We start from the raw sequence: 16,173 nt of genomic DNA on the forward strand, positions 1-16,173 counted from the left end.
TATCAGGGCATGTTCTGAGTCAGTGTCTGACCCGTCCACCACACTGCAGTAGGATTCAGCTGCTAAGAGACACTTGGCCAAATGCTGGGTCTCAGTTACACCCCAAATAGCCAGAGGAACTGCACTGAGGTCAGGCAAGTTCCTCGGGACTGAGCCTAGCGTAACAGAGCAGAATGTTGCACAGTCTGGTGGTCACACTGTGCTGGTCACTGGTGGTCAGATCATGGTCACTGTCCTGGAAACAGCGGTGCTAGCTTCAGGAACAACAACCCATTAGGGGAAAGGAATAAATACAACCTTCTCTGATGGGACTTGCCCTGCCTCAGCCTCCTGCACCAATCGGTGTCTCCTCTCTCAGACGCCTTTCCTGCCTGCTTTCCAAGCCTCTCCTGGGGAGGGCAAGAGGTGGCCAAGCAGGGAAGGTCTGACTTCTCTTCTGAATCTGCAGATGTGCCATTGAGCTGTGGAAGGCCCTGGGGGAAGAACCACAGCTCCCCAGGGAGGTGCTGCAGCAGCTGCTGGACAAGCTCCAGCAGAGACACCGGGAGGAGAAGAGCGGCAATGTGTCTCTGGCTGTAAGTGAGGTTTGAGATGTCACTTTGAGAACCCGCAACCGCGGGGAGGATAGTGCATCTGTGTGTGTCTGTGAGCTTCACCCCTTCTTAGCTTCAGGCCACGGCTCCACTACACAATGAAGCCGACCTGCGTAACCTCGGCATACAGCCGCCACAGCAATTCTATCCCTTGTGTGTGTCTGCACTTTGCTGCTTGTGTCGGCAGTGCACGTCCTCACCAGAAGCGCTGTCTCGATTGTACGGTCAGGGTGGGGCATTGTGGGAAGGCTCCTGAAAGCCAGTTGACGTACGCGACGTTGTGTCTACACTGACACTGCATCGACCTGGACTCTCTGCCACTTGTGGAGGTGGAGTTATGAATTTGGCACCAAGGGGCAGTTCTGCCAATGGGAAGGAAATTCCATAGTTAGGGTGATGCTGGGTGAGGGGCCTTGCATTGACATAACTCTGTAATGCAGACCAGGCCTTAGTGTGTCCTGGCCACCTCCTAGCAAACCAAAGAGGTGTAAATAAAGCTTCACCCAGGAAAAGTTACTGATCTGAAGCGGTTTATCTGCTGGTGCCCTGGCTCTGTTTGCCGCTCTAGGTGGCTCTTTAGTGAGCAGGTGCAGTTCGGGTGTCTCTTGGAAGTATCCAGGTTTCTGGCTCTCTAAATTGTGACTAGAAATCTTCCCAGCATGGGATCATGAGATGTCCAGTACTTTTGACTGGGCCAGAAACACTGGGTCTACAAGAACAGATCTCCTCAGGATGGTTTCAGCCCGTGCAGTCATGGCTGGAAACCCAAAGCACAGAGTCTGCACCATTAAGCGAAATAATGGGGAATAACATCATCCAGACTCCTCTGACCTTTCCGTAGGGCTCCATCCTGCTTCTGTTCCAGGAATGGGTGAAGGTTCAGGACCCTCCAAATGTCTCCTCCTCTCAGGAGCCAATCCTCTTTTGTAATAGGCTGGGGAGGAAATGAGACCCGAGAAAAGGACAATAGCGAATGGCAATGGGGGCAGGTGGCAGATTGGGATAGTGGAGTGAAATTCTTCCCCCCCTCCAGGCAATGAGGACCATTTACGAGGTCCTTTCCTATGGGGATACCGAGAAGCCATCCTGGAAATGTATCCCCAGATGCTCATCCTCTGCGTCAGGCAAGTGCAGTATGTGATGGATCTGCACTTGCCAGGACCTACATGGCCAGCACGACATCCAGCCCCGAGGAGGGATCCAGCTGCCTCAACCCCCTAAGGTAATGACTGAAAGGAAAAGGAAGAACAGATGTGCTCTGCTAAACACATGTAGGCTGTTCATGGCCATCATTTGTTCGGGTGCTATAGTTAGCCCAGGCTCGCTTACACCAACTAAGGATCTGGCCCCACATGCCCGCTTGAGTCCTGTTACCTGTCACAGTAAAGAATCAAGTATTCAACCGCATTGAGTGATGACATCAACCATCTTAAGAAGCTACAGTGTCACTAACTGGTTACAAACTCAATGAAACTGCAGTGTCGACAGGGCCCATTGGGCAGGGGAGCACCATGATATCACACTGGATCTATCCTCGGGGAGGCTAGCTCCTGCTGTCCATACTGTGTGTGCCAGGGCGTGTGCAGATTTGCCATGATTGGGGCTGATCTCGTTGCCTGACACTGGTATTTTTTGTCTTTAGCACATCGGTGGAGGCTGTGAAGACTCTTTTTTCCATGCCCGGATACTGGAAGGAATTTGCCAGCATCCAATTTCAGCAGGGTTGGGACATGATAGCCTCACGATATTACTACTCGCAGGGTGTTGGCGTGATTGCAAGGTAGGAGCCCAAAGTTTCCTCTTCAGTGGGTCTCTCTTGGGAATGGGATTTCCGTGTGAAATGTTCCTCTGTTCCAGGCTGCCATCTCAGCCCAGCAACTAGAGAGGAACTCTCTCCCCTTGATAACCACAAGGGACTTTCTGCTCCATGTTCCAGAGCCATGATCGAGTTTGAGAACCCTCAGCTCCCTGCCGTCTTCAGAGAGGCCGTCACCACTGTTCAAAGGGAGAAGGAGGAGGAGCAGAGAAATATCGCCATAACTTTCTGCACTGAGGTGAGATTCATTAGTTGACAGGAGAGCAGCTCAGGCCAGTAAGCTCTGGGCACATTGTCAGCAGCTCAGCAGCCTTCCAGCCAGCTAGCTCCTCTCCGCACATGGATGGTGGTGGGGCATGGCACAGAGAGGGAGGGAGAGACAGGGTGAGATCGCTCCTGGCTGGATGTACCTAGGTGGGATCCTGTGACAAGAGGAGATGTTTCTCCGGTGCCCCAAGGCCATGCTTCTCTCCTCACCTTTCCTGGGGTTCTGCTTTTCTTCTGCCCCAGGGGTCTCTCCATGGCACTCAGTGGGGCCTGGAGATTCCCCTTTCCCTGGGGGTTTATTTGTGACTTGTGCATTAGTCTAAGTTCTGGGAATGAGCCAACTGAAAGAGCAGCAACTGGCTCCCTACACACCGGAGACGTTGTATGGGAGTAAGTGGCCATTTGGTAAAGATGAGTGTCCAGGGGACAGACCCCACAGGAAGACCTCTGCTCCTCAACCCGATGTTGATTTGGCTCTTTCCAGTTTCTCCAGAGTCCTTCCATTGAGACAATACTGACAAAATCAGAGCTCCAGGCACAGCTCATGGAATGGACCCAAGATAAAAACCCCATTGTACGTCGGCTCAGTCTGCGAGGCCTTGGCAGTATTGTGCTCCAGCCAGAAAAGGTGAGGGGCGTGGATTGCCTGGGGGACCGAGGAAGCCGATGTCTATTGAATCGCTCAGCAATGAGAGCGAGATCCCCACACAAGCCTTGTTGTTTAACGCACAGCACTCGAATGTTGGAGGTGCTTTACTGAGCAAATCAAGGCACGACGTGGTCCCTGCTCCCGTGAGCTGACCCCTGATTGCAGATGTGATGCAGTGGGGGAGGCGGGTGAGCAAAGACAAAGGTTACAGTGAGCAGCTGGCAGAGAGTGACAGGAGAATGACTTTGTGCCCCATTGGGCGGCTGTGCCAGCCGTGGTGTCTCATAGGTGGGAGTGGGATGGGCCAGCATATGCCCCAGGCTGTCATCCAGGGTAGTAATGAGCTGCCTTCTCCATTGCTGCAGGTGCACTCGTTACGGGCCCAGCTGCCAGCGATCATGGACATGTTCTGTGACACGGATAGAGGGCGTGTCATGGGAGCCATGCATCAAGCTGCAGACATCATCTACCTCCTGGATGGGGAGGGGCTTGGCTCCATCTCCCAGGACATTGCAGTCAGCCTTCGCCCCTTCATTGATGACGTAAGGCTGGGAAACACAGGAGAACCCCATTCCTCCCCCCCCCCGCCTGTCTCTGGTGCCCTTGTCTCTCTCTTCCCATCCCCTTCCCTCCCACCCCTCAGCCCTGCCATGAAGCCTCCAAGGGGTGCCCCTGCCATGGGTGGGGAATCTCCTGCTCAGCCACCTCCCTGTCAGAGCTCTTCTCCGCAAACCTCAGCATCAGCGCCATGCTCCCAGCCCCTGCTGCCGCCTGGCCTCGGGGAGAGGGGTCCTGGCACTGGGCAGATGACCAGCTGTCTGGAGAACACCGGCCCCCAAAGAGGTGGAGATTCCCAGCAGGAAAGAGGTGGGTCGGGAATCTCCCGGCTCTCAGGGGCACCAAGGAGCAAAAGAACTGCTGTGTTTTGTAGCAGCACCTCCCTGTAAGGCTCCAGCAGCTGCTCCTCCCCTTCCCACGACCAGTCTCCAGCAGCCTTCCCTCCCTCTCCCTACGCTTCTAGGGGTCTAGGATTCTGTGCTCTCCAGACAGAAATTGTGTCTAGGACACCATGGGGCTGCACTGCCCTGCACAGTGTCTCAGGCCTTGTTCTACACAAGATGTCTATGGCGCTGGCCTGGTGGCCTCACTGCTCCCGCGACCCAAGTCAGTTAACACGGGGGAACCGGAGCAGCGTGCGGATTATGACTCTGTCACGTTATGCTCTGATCCTGCCTGGCTTTAACCGGGCTTCCCCACTCCCTGTGTGTCATTGCCAGGAGAGGGACAGCGTGCGCTCCGTTGCCATTTTACTGCTTGGCAACGTGGTGAGCAGCGTGAAGGACCCGGACAAACCCATCGTGCAGCAGAAGATGATCCACTGCTTGCCCGCTCCTGCTGCACCTTGAAGACCGATGAGAGTGTGACACTGGTAAGTGTCAAGGTCATTATTTCCTTAAGAGTAAAGAGCCCGACTCTCCTGGGCCCCCACTCCATTAATGGCCAGAGCCCCTTGCCCAAGCAGAGTCTTCTCCTCCCTGCTTCACTCCATGCTGGAGCCCAGTGCCTCATCCATTCTCACAGCACACAGCACAATTGGGAAGAAAAGCCTTCTTCTGGGAAAGAGCCCTGACCCTCTCCTGCAAAGACGGGCCTCAGGCCTTTGGGCTGCTGCATCCAAAGGTTTATAACAAGAGGCAGCAAAAGAAAAGGGAGCACAGATCTGTAAGAGCCCCTTCAGTTCAGGGAGCTGATATCTGCCCACAGCCTTCTGGAAAGTGGGTGCAGCTGCCCTGACTTCTTCCCTGGAGCTTCTGAGAGAACTTCTCCAGGTCCCAGCTTCCCAGAATTCACCGGACGTTGCCCTCTGTTGTTGGGCCAACTGGGATGTGGAGGGAAGCCTGATCTGGGGGCCCTTTGGTCCGACTCTTTGGGATCCCAAAGCTGACTCACGCTCTCATGCAGTCTCTTTGCACCTAAGGACTGAGCTGTGGAGATCTCTTATGAATCTTTCCAGGGCCGTCCATAGAGGGGCACAGGGCCTGGGACAACACCCCCTACTCTGCCCTAAGCCCCAGCCCCACTCCATCCCTTCCCCCAAGTGCCACCCCACCTCTTCCCACCCCTGCTCCGCCCCCTGCCCCATCCCTATTCCTCCCCTCCCCCCAAAGCCCCACCCCCTCATTTCCCAAACGACGCTGGGCGCTGGCGAGGTGGGGCATAGCATAGTGGGACCGGGAGTACTGCGCCTGGCCCCAGCATGGCCCACGTCCTGCGTCCCCCTGAAGTGCGGGGCCCCCCAAAGCGCAGGGCCCTGGTCAACCGCTCCAAACCATCCAAAGACAGGACGGCTCTGGCTCGCTCCAGCAAATTCCTCTCCTGAGCACACTCCTGTGTACAACAAATGACAGGAATCTCCTCCACTAGCAGGAAAAGCAGGAGAACAAGTGACGGGAAGGCTCCATGTCCCCAGACTGTCCTCTCTCAGTGAGAACCCTCTTGGTCTCACCTTCTCTTGCAGAGATGCAAACTGACGCTCTTCCGCTGCGCAGTGTTTCTCAGGTGGGCTCATTTGAAGACGCTGTTCCGCAGCATGGCCTGGGATGGCTCCACACAGCTCCGGAAGTGTGCCTGGAAGTGCTTGGTAGGTGAATTCCTTGTGCCTTCAGAGTGGTGAATGGGGACTTGAGGGAGACCTTTTTAACCCCACACCCTGAGTACCCATCCGCTTCCATCGGGTGGCAGGACTCTATTCCAGGCTCGCTGCTGGTTCATTTCTGCAGGAGTTACAATCCCTTCACATTTTTGAAATTTTTCTCCTGAACTGTTAGACCTGCAAACTTTCTGAAAACAAAAGCTGAGGTTCTGGAGAACACAACAGTAACTCCAGAGAGGTGCTGCTATGGCGTATGGGCTCATACTGGCTGTTGCCATGCCCTGGCTCTATGCTTTGGCTTCCCTGGACTAGTCCCTGTGGGAAGAACATGTCATTTGTATATTGTGCGTTTCTTCCTTCTTTCTTCCTAGATGCAGAACAACAAGAGCCACATCCCCAAATTCCTGTTCCACGCCTTAGAATACCTGGAAAGCTCACAGACAACAATCAGACATTCTGCAGCCCTGTTCATTGGTAAGCAGAGCGACTTCACTTGAGCTTTTTTGACCTGCTTCCTTCAAAGCCCTTTTCTAGACTGCTGCTCTGTTCCCTCTCACAGCACCAGAATCTTAAAACTGTGTGTGTGTGTGTGTGTGTGTGTGAGTGACAGAGAGAGAGAGAGAGAGAGAGATTAACATGACTTCCAAGATGAGTGGAGCAACTTAGCTGTATCGATCGCACCAACTTCCCCTGCCCACAACTCCTCTTTGGCTGCGCCTTGGGGAAACCAGCATGATGTGAATTCAATCTCCTTTGGAAATCAGTCTCTCAGTGACTTCTAGGCTTCTGATGCTTTATCTAATGTGCTTTGTGAACAGATGTAAGGAATGTATTTAATTTCCCAAGGGCTGTCTTGGGAGAATGGCTGCATCTTTCGCAGTTTTAAGCAAAGGATTTGAAAAGTCATGAGATTCATTGTCTGTCTAGGAAATACTATCCACCATTACTGTGACTTGTTGTCTGAAACAGTGACTGAAGATGGCATCTCCCGCCTGTATGAAGGTAAGGAAATACCTCTGTGTGTTTGTGCCTCTGTGGGAAGTACAGGGTGCAGCACAGGGCCTGAAAACAGTTTGAATGTGTCCTCTCTGGCTAAGGACCGTGAGTAAGGAAGAAGGATGATCACGTGAGCTGTGATCGAGGAGCCACAATATGTGTACGGGAGCCGGGAAATTCCATCACTAGCTCCTAGAATATACGTAGCCTTATTTCTGTGTGTGGATTCTTTATTCATATATGTCAGAACATCTCTGAAGGAAGGCCTGACAGAATTGAAAAGGGCTGTTGTTATTATTAAGGGTGGTGGTGGTGATGATGACAATTACCCTCTGTAGGGAAAGATTCATCACTTGCCCTCCCTGTAATGGAGAGATTTCAGGCCAGGGAACCACTCATATCTTGGTTATCAGCTCATAGGAAATTCCCTGAGTGCACATTGGGAACATCTTTCCCTGTGACCTCTTAAGGAACGAAGGCCCAGGGCCACATAGGATTTCAGTAGATGTTGTTAGGAGTCTAAATTCCTATGCGGATCTGTGCGTAAATGTTGGATGATTTAACACCTCTGCTTTTCTGTTCCATCCCAAGCAGAGTTGCTCCCACCTGCCTGTGTTTTAGCGTGTGGACGTGCGTATGCTGGGGGAGGGGGAAGTTACGCACGGAATGGGGTCTCCTCTCTGTCCAGGGCTATTTTGGGAGTAGCTGAGTTGCTGTTTCTTGCCTGCAGACTCTTGGGTAGCTAATAGCATGTGGCAATGGCCATCTGAAGGGGAGGTTTCCTAGGCACCAGTCACATCAGCACCATGGGGCTTCCAACCCGTTTCCTCTTTGTTTCAGCTTTTCAGGAAGTGCCTTTGACATGTGACAGGACCACAGGGCACATCCTCAATAGACATTACAAATGGCTGCAGAAGCTTGGAAATCTCGTGTCGGGTTCCGCATTCGACTAGGGAACCGGGACCGACACAGAAGACCTCTTTGTCCTGCTATGGTACGTACAACAGCGTCTTTGGAACAGGGACTGAACAACGAGGTGGATATTGGCAGATGACAGACAATTGTGTAGGTCAGTGAGGCGTAGAGAAGACTTTGAAGAAGTTGAAAGGGATCTAATAAAGCCATGTGACGGGGCAGCACAATGGCAGATGAAAACCAGAGCTGACAAAGTCAGGGCCATACGCATGGAAAGCCCGGAGGTGAACGACTCCTACATATCGCTGGTGTCAGACACCAGAGCATGGACGGTTGGGCCCAGTGGCTGGAGCCGGGGTGGTGGGGCCTAGTGGAGGTCGAGCCGAGGGTTGGAGCTGGAGTGAGGAGCAGCTAGGGGCAGGGCCAGGGTGGGATTAATGATTCGCAGCCAACAGGAGCTGTAGGGGGCGGAGCCTACAGGCAAGAGCAGCTCATAGAGTATCACTAGCAGGGTTGGAAGGGACCTCAGGAGGTCATCTAGTCCAACCCCCTCCTCAACGCAGGACCGATCCCCAACTAAATCCCCAAATGGCCGGTGGGGGGGAGGGAGAGGAACGGCAGTGCGCGGAGCCGCCTCGCCCCACCCCAGCCAGGCAGAGCCGGCCCGGCTGGAACGCAGCACACAGGGGCTTTAGCGGCTGTACCACGGGGCCCCCCTTAGCCCTACTCCTTTCATGAGTGCATCACTGCCCCACTTCTGCCCCAGCCCCACACACGGTTACAGGGCAGAACCCTGTAGCTGAACTCTGAAATCTCTCTCACTGTAATGAAGTTACTGCAGAGTCAGGACAACCCCACCTTTGGGCTCCATGTCTGACATCTCTCCCCACTGCACAGAGCCCTACATTCACAGAGCTTCTCGCATGTGATTCCCTCAGTCATCAGAGCCAGGCGGAGAGAGGAGAAAGTCTCCCAGACTTCCTCTATCCATTGCCAGCCCACAGGGTAGCGGAGGTTGTGGGGGGTTGGGTGCTCTCTTTACGCAATGCCAGCTCTCAGGGAAGTTACAAAGGAGCATTAGCAAAGTGTGGTGGTTTTGTGCTGTGGAAAACTACCCTGCTGGAAGGTTTTGTTCTTCTGATTTGTGTTCCTGCCCTTTCTCCCTCTTACAGACATCTAGAGGCTAACAGGAGCCAACCGAGCCCACCACTGATCACATCTCTTGGGAGACGGCAAAGCAGCTGCTGCATGGGAAGGAGGAGAGAAAAGAGGCAGAGCAGGATGTGCCGGGGTGCACCAGTCACACATAACCTCACAGTCTAGGCGGCGGAAGCCCCCCCCCCCAGCCCTGCCGGACATGCTACAACTGGAGCACCAGTGTGAAAGGGAGCAGCTCAGCTCGGTCTAGGCAGATGCCGAAAATGGAGGATGCACATTGTAGGCTCCAGTCCAGAAGCAGCTGACGCCCCTGACTGCAGAGCCCCGAGGTGCCGAGACCCAACCCCATCCCCGGGTGCCTGCAGACGTGCAAGGGAGCTCGGAGTCTCTGGGAGATTCCCACACTGGGAGCCCAGAGACCCCCAGCCCATGGCCTAGAGACATCTCGTAGGAAGTAACCTGGGAGAACTAGCCATCGCCATGGTGACTGACGTCAGATGTTCTGGCTGGATCCCCACTGACTCAGTGCCGAACACATTGGCCATGGACAAGGCCCTGGGGTAGGACCCGGGGGGGAGTAACAAGGGCCTGGGTCCCCCTACCCCGGCCACCATCCATCCTTGGGTGGCAGCCCACCTCCCCAATGTGCCACTAGACTGCACAGCCCCAAGAGGAGGGGCGGCCATCTTGTCTCTGAACTCTCAGCCAGACAGCCCTGTGCTGAAGGGCAGCGATATTGACTCTGCCCGTTGGGCCACACAGCACTGAGGGAGAGAGCAGCCATATTGTCTGGAGCCATCGGGCCACACAGGCGTGAGAGACAGGATAGCGGCACGGACACTGGTCTCTGGGCCATACAGCTCTGCCGGAGAGGGAGGGCGGCCGCACGGACTCTGGTCGTTGGGCCACACAGCCCCGACAGAGAGGGAGGGCGGCCGCACGGACTCTGGTCTCTGGCCCCACAGCCCCGACGGAGCGGGCGGCCGCACGGACTCTGGTCGTTGGGCCCCACATCCCCGATGGAGAGGGCGGCCGCACGGACTCTGGTCGTTGGGCCCCACAGCCCCGACGGAGAGGGCGGCCGCACGGACTCTGGTCGTTGGGCCACGCAGCCCCAACGGAGAGGGCGGCCACACGGACTCTGGTCGTTGGGCCCCACAGCCCCGACGGAGCGGGCGGCCGCACGGACTCTGGTCGTTGGGCCACACAGCCCCGACGGAGAGGGCGGCCGCACGGACTCTGGTCGTTGGGCCACACAGCCCCGACGGAGAGGGCAGCCGCACGGACTCTGGTCGTTGGGCCACGCGGCCCCGACGGAGAGGGCAGCCGCACGGACTCTGGTCGTTGGGCCACGCAGCCCCGACGGAGAGGGCAGCCGCACGGACTCTGGTCGTTGGGCCACACAGCCCCGACGGAGCGGGCGGCCGCACGGACTCTGGTCGTTGGGCCACACAGCCCCGACGGAGCGGGCGGCCGCACGGACTCTGGTCGTTGGGCCACACAGCCCCGACGGAGAGGGCGGCCACACGGACTCTGGTCGTTGGGTCACACGGCCCCGACGGAGAGGGCGGCCGCACGGACTCTGGTCGTTGGGTCACACGGCCCCGACGGAGAGGGCGGCCGCACGGACTCTGGTCGTTGGGCCACACGGCCCCGACGGAGAGGGCGGCCGCACGGACTCTGGTCGTTGGGCCACACTGCCCCGACGGAGAGGGCGGCCACACGGACTCTGGTCGTTGGGCCACACAGCCCCGACGGAGAGGGCGGCCACACGGACTCTGGTCGTTGGGCCACACAGCCCCGACGGAGAGGGCGGCTGTACGGACTCTGGTCTCTGGCCCCACAGCCCCGACGGAGAGGGCGGCCGCACGGACTCTGGTCGTTGGGCCACACAGCCCCGACGGAGAGGGCGGCCGTACGGACTCTGGTCTCTGGCCCCACAGCCCCGCCGGAGAGGGCGGCCGCACGGACTCTGTTCTCTGGGCCACACAGCCCCGACGGAGAGGGCAGCCACACGGACTCTGGTCATTGGGCCCCACAGCCCCGACGGAGAGGGCGGCCACACGGACTCTGGTCGTTGGGCCACGCAGCCCCGACGGAGCGGGCGGCCACACGGACTCTGGTCATTGGGCCCCAGAGCCCCAACGGAGCGGGCGGCCACACGGACTCTGGTCTCTGGGCCACACCGCCCTGAGGGGGAGGGCGGCCGCACGGACTCTGGTCGTTGGGCCACACAGCCCTGAGGGGGAGGGCAGCCATTTTGACTGTGGCCATTAGGTCAAACCACACTGAGGCTAAGGGCAGTTATTTGGTTCCAGCCAAGGGACCACGCCCCTTCACCCCTAAGGCATCACTCGTCTGTCACCAGGAGAATGACCCCATGACATAAGACTTTCGGGGTCAAGAAGCAAGGAGTGGCATGTGACCCCTCTAAGAGCTCCTCCCACTCCTCCCCCAATCTGGGGGTATTTTATCGCCATCGATCTACCTCAGGAATGGATCTGAGCAACGGGGGAAAGTTCTGGGGCAGAGTGACCCATCCGGAAGTGGGTCATGTAACCCCTCCAAGAACTCACCCCAGTTGGGGTGGGCCTCATCCCCTTAGGACCAACCAGAGAGGGGATTTCACCAGATAGGTGAAAGTGCCATGGTGGGGTGACCTGCCCATAAGAGGGGCCCATCACCCCTCCATGAAATCCCCCCACCGTCCTCTGCTAATCGATCAGGGTTTCACACTCATCCCTTAGGCCATCCCAGAAGGGAAACGTACCGATCAGAATAGGTAGTGCCCGAAGGCCTAGGCCAGAAGCCGCCGATCTCCGGAGCTCCATGTTTGCGTGACTGGCAGCATCATCCTGGAAGTCGCAACCCAACACTGCGGGGAAGAGGCCGTCTCGTTCCAAGGATGTGTTTTGCAGAAATCATGGCCTCGACCTTCGGGCTATATCTATTCTGATTGGTACATGTTTCCCTTCTGTGATGGCCCAAGGTGGGTTGAAACCGTCGCCAATTGGTAGAGGGTGGTGTGAGGGCTTTTTAGATGGCCCATGTGATCCTGTTGCGGGCAGGTCACTCCGCCACATTACTTCCGTGTTTGGTCAAATCCCCTCTCGGGGTGGTCCTACAGGGCTGACACCCACTTCAATTGGTAGAGGACAGGGGGAGGAGTTCTCAGAGGGGATACACAACCCCCTTCTGGATGGGTCACCCTGTCCCAGAACATCCCCTGATCGGTCAAATCCAGTCTCCAGGTTGTAAAATGCTAGTTGCCCCTGCCAAATTTTAGTAAAAGAAGGGAAGAAAGGCATGTACCTTTTGCGTTATCTATAAGGTGGCCATCTTGGACTTGGTAAAAGAATGTGGTGACCTTTTCCCATGTGCTCTATTATTTTGGGTGGGGAAGCACACTCCCACGCACGGATTGAATCCGCGTAGATAGGGTCTAACATCCAGGCAGAGACGACGCAAAGAGGGATAGGGAGGGGTTTTAGTTAGGTCTACTCACCCGTTCCTATGTCCCTCATCGAAGTCCGTCCCTGATGTCCAATGTCAAGAGAGCAGCAGCCATCCACCACTGTCCTTGCAAGAGAAGAGAGAGAACATCAACATTACCTCAGGGGTGTAACTGTTTGGGAGAGTGGAGCATTTCCAGAGTTAAAGTTTTGTTAATCTGCCCCTTCTCGGTCCTATCCTAGCCCTTTTCCCCATAGGAAATAAAGTCTTGTTTGTGTGGTTACCACTGCGTGTCCTTTTTTTCTTGTGCTAAGGGAAGCTCCGATAGATAGGCTTTACAAAGGGGACTATGTGGGAAGAATTTACTGTAAGATTCCCCATGTCTTCTGAATGGGGTTTGGGTCCTGCCCTCTTTAAAGGAAGGAAAAATCCTTACAGGTGATCCCACGGGGGTGAAACCCACTGTGATTACTTAGTCATCTGTCCTATTCACCACGATGTTTGTGACCCTGTGTATCACAGGGAAGTAGCCCATGGGGCATTATAAATCCTCTGATTTCAAATGGACACTCGTGGATGAAGAAGGACAACTTTCAAATCCAGTGTGCACCGAGATTGTATGGACACTGAACGTATTGAGTACAATGCTCTTATCTTTCATCTGTTCATTAAACAAGGCCAAAGGAGCAGGGTTGGGAGGCTGGGCATTGACTTCCCCAGGATCATTCCTCTCCTAGTGATTCCCATTACAAATCTCCAGTCAAGGATGGGTAAGAATGGTGTCCCTAGCCTCTGTTCGTCAGAGGATGGAGATGGATGGCAGGAGAGAGATCACTTGATCATTGCCTGTTAGGTTCACTCCCTCAGGGGCACCTGGCATTGGCCACTGTCGGTAGACAGGTACTGGGCTAGATGGACCTTTGGTCTGACCCGGTACGGCCTTTCTTATGTTCTTATGTATGGACAAACCCTAAGGTCCTCAGTGATTCTAAGGGACAAGATGCCAGGTTTGGAATAAAATTCTGCCTCCTTAAGATCATGTTTTCCATGAATTCAACTGTCACCAGATGGATCAGACTGAACAGTTTCAAACCTCGAGGAGGCTCTTACCTTCTAAACAGGGTCGGCTGTTTTCAAGTAAAATCACTAAAAGGGAAGGAGAAAACTCGAAAGAGGTTCCTCCTGGCGCTCAGGTACGTGAACCCCAATATTCCCCCAGTCCTCAAAGAGAGACCTGGAGAGGGAGACTTGCTGAAGCAAAGCCACAGGGTCTCTGAGGTTTCCCTGGCCCCTCGCCCCTGTCCTGCCTGGCTGATGTCAGCATCTCTCTGTGAGGTCACCACCTCCCCACCACCTTTGGCCAATAGTCTGAGGTCCTGCAAAAGGCCTTTGTGATGTCACTGCCACACCCCTCCCTTGCTGGGCTAATGTCCTACCTCTGGCCAGGCACTTTGGAGGTTTGAGCTACTCCCTGTGGATCACCCCACTCAAGGAGCATTCGTTCTAGGAAGCAAGCCGGATAGACAGGAAAACATCAGACGCTGCTCCCAATGCTACACTCAGTTCTAAAGAAACTAGTCGACTTTATTGCCACAAGAGACCATTAGAGCATCTAATCTGACCCCTGCATATCACAGGCCTCCTGTATGACACACTAGCTACTTTTGGGGTAAACACATTCCAGAAAGGCATCCAGTCATCATGAAATGACGTCACGAGATGGAGAATGCACCACTTTCCTTGGTAGCTTGTTCCTGTGGTGAATCATCCTCGCTGTTGAATATTTGTGCCTTAATTGTAATATGAATTTGTCTCTTTTCACCTTCCAGCCATTGGCTTTTTTTATGCCTTTCTCTGCTACATTAAAGAGCCCTTTAATAGCCAATCTTTCCTCTCCAGTAAGGCACTTCAACATTTCAATGAAGTCACCTTTCAATCTTCTTTTGATAAGCTAAACAGGTTGAGCTCTTTCAATAGCTCACTAGAAGGCATTTTTCTCCAGCCCTCAGAACATTTGGTGGCTCTTTGCTGTCTCAGCTCCAATTTCACACCATCTTTTTCAAATGAGGACACCAAAACTGGAGGCAGTATTCCAGTATCAGTCTCGCTGATACCATGTCACCTCCTGTGACGTTCTTGACATAATCTGTAACTGTATAGATCACCGTTGCGACCACTGTTCTATATTTGCAGCCAATATTGTATAAAGGTGGTCACATAAAGGGTCTATGGAGAGGTTATGATTGGCTGATTATAATTATGCTATCTCTAGATATGTATCATTTTTGTAGTTGACATTATGAATATTGGCTCTATGCTGCCTGTATTTCCAACTTGTGCTATGCTTCTGGGGAACACCCCAGCCAGACAAATTGGTGTCAGCTCTGCCTAGCCTGCTTGATGGCCCATTAAGGACCATCAGCTACACAATTGACCCATTTAGCGAAGGCAGATATGCCTTGTGGCTCAGCAAGGTGTGCAGGGACCTGCCTATGGACAGAAATCTAAGGTTTCTCGATGTCACGTGCTGGATAGAGTGTCCTTGGGACAAAGAAAGCAAAGACCACATGGCAAGAGACTATAAAAGACTGAAGCCTCATCTCCATCTTGTCTTCAGTCCTGCTTCCTACCTCTGGAGGGACTTTGCTACAAACTGAAGCTCTGTACAAAGGACTGAATGGCCCATCCCAGTTGTGGATGTACTCCAGAGACTTGATTTGAACCTGCAGTTTATTCCATCACTGCTACAAGCCTGAACCAAGAACTTTGCCAAAGTACAAGTTTTGCCCAGGGCACCATTTCCCCTGACGCTGGTCCTTGGTAACATTTCTTGATGGGGGAGGCAGGGGGAGGGGCGAGAGATGAGGCGTTTTCTCTCTGTTTCTTTCCTCTCCGTTTTCTGCTCCTTCCTTCAATTCCAGAAACCTCCCTTGTGTTTCAGACTGTGCAGTGACACCCTCCCCACCCCAGGACTATGGAGCCTTTGGAGCAGAAAGATCTTAGGAGCTAAGCATGAATCCAGGGGTGAGTAGCTGGCAGGAAGGAGTCCTAGCAACTCTTCTGGGAGTGCAGGGGAGGAATGACTCCCCCTTCTCTACATTCTCCCCATGGGGCTCTGAGGAGCAGGGAGGGTTGTGTGATAAATTCCATCCAACATTCCCCTTTGATCCAAACCGAGAGACATCTCAGCTATGCACGATCCCCTTGGCAGCACCAAACAAGGGATGTTTTCCACTGCCCAGGAGACCCAGCCAGGGACTGATGTGCTGGAGATATGTTGGGAAAAGGGACTGTCTGAATTACCAAGGCAGGAAGCAAACAATGTACAGCAACATCATTAACCACAAACCATGCTCCAGCCAGAAGGGAAATGGGCAGGAATTCTTGCTGTTCAGCCATGGCCACACATACAGAGATGCACAGCAGTGAGGGTGCTGGGTAAGCTGGTCTGAGCGAACAATTGGAAATGATCCTTCAGTGAGAACAGAACCAGAGTGTAGAAAGGCCCCTATGTTAAGTGGTTGAGGCTGAGGCCTTAGGAAGCTGGCCTACGATACCATAGGATCTTTCTGTGGAGGTGTGATACTTGCCAGCTAGGGGAAGCTGGTGTGTGGTGTCTTTGTGGCTGCAGTTTCAGTGATGCAGGTTTCTCTATCCCATTGTTCCAGGGTCA

General features: G+C 54.4%; 1 protein-coding gene and 3 long non-coding RNA genes across 4 annotated transcripts; all 4 read left to right on the forward strand.

The window, feature by feature from the left end:
- The first annotated feature begins 1,800 nt into the window (after positions 1-1,800).
- On the forward strand, positions 1,801-2,589 carry LOC120385210. Its single transcript, XR_005589351.1, has 3 exons — positions 1,801-1,815; positions 2,236-2,373; positions 2,530-2,589. It is a non-coding gene; the product is annotated as an uncharacterized LOC120385210 (long non-coding RNA).
- A 2-nt stretch (positions 2,590-2,591) lies between these two features.
- Positions 2,592-4,731, forward strand: LOC120384972 (maestro heat-like repeat-containing protein family member 6). The gene is made up of 4 exons (XM_039504069.1): positions 2,592-2,647; positions 3,161-3,304; positions 3,691-3,867; positions 4,603-4,731. Exons 2-4 carry the CDS (start codon positions 3,221-3,223, stop codon positions 4,729-4,731), a joined length of 390 nt encoding a protein of 129 aa, XP_039360003.1. The 5' UTR covers positions 2,592-2,647; positions 3,161-3,220.
- A 5-nt stretch (positions 4,732-4,736) lies between these two features.
- LOC120385211 lies at positions 4,737-6,504 on the forward strand. The gene is made up of 3 exons (XR_005589352.1): positions 4,737-4,754; positions 5,844-5,966; positions 6,350-6,504. It is a non-coding gene; the product is annotated as an uncharacterized LOC120385211 (long non-coding RNA).
- A 414-nt stretch (positions 6,505-6,918) lies between these two features.
- Positions 6,919-9,218, forward strand: LOC120385212. Its single transcript, XR_005589353.1, has 3 exons — positions 6,919-6,980; positions 7,815-7,968; positions 9,062-9,218. It is a non-coding gene; the product is annotated as an uncharacterized LOC120385212 (long non-coding RNA).
- Positions 9,219-16,173: the final 6,955 nt, after the last annotated feature.

The sequence above is a fragment of the Mauremys reevesii genome, linkage group 17 (assembly GCF_016161935.1).
Source record: "Mauremys reevesii isolate NIE-2019 linkage group 17, ASM1616193v1, whole genome shotgun sequence".
NCBI classification, from domain to species: Eukaryota; Metazoa; Chordata; order Testudines; family Geoemydidae; genus Mauremys; species Mauremys reevesii.

Excerpts from the sequence above, each read along its gene's own strand:
- LOC120384972 (XM_039504069.1), top strand. The coding sequence starts at position 3,221 with ATGGAATGGACCCAAGATAAAAACCCCATTGTACGTCGGCTCAGTCTG. Across the intron at positions 3,305-3,690 it reads TTGTGCTCCAGCCAGAAAAG|GTGCACTCGTTACGGGCCCA; the intron begins GTGAGGGGCGTG and ends CCATTGCTGCAG. Across the intron at positions 3,868-4,602 it reads TTCGCCCCTTCATTGATGAC|GAGAGGGACAGCGTGCGCTC; the intron begins GTAAGGCTGGGA and ends TGTCATTGCCAG.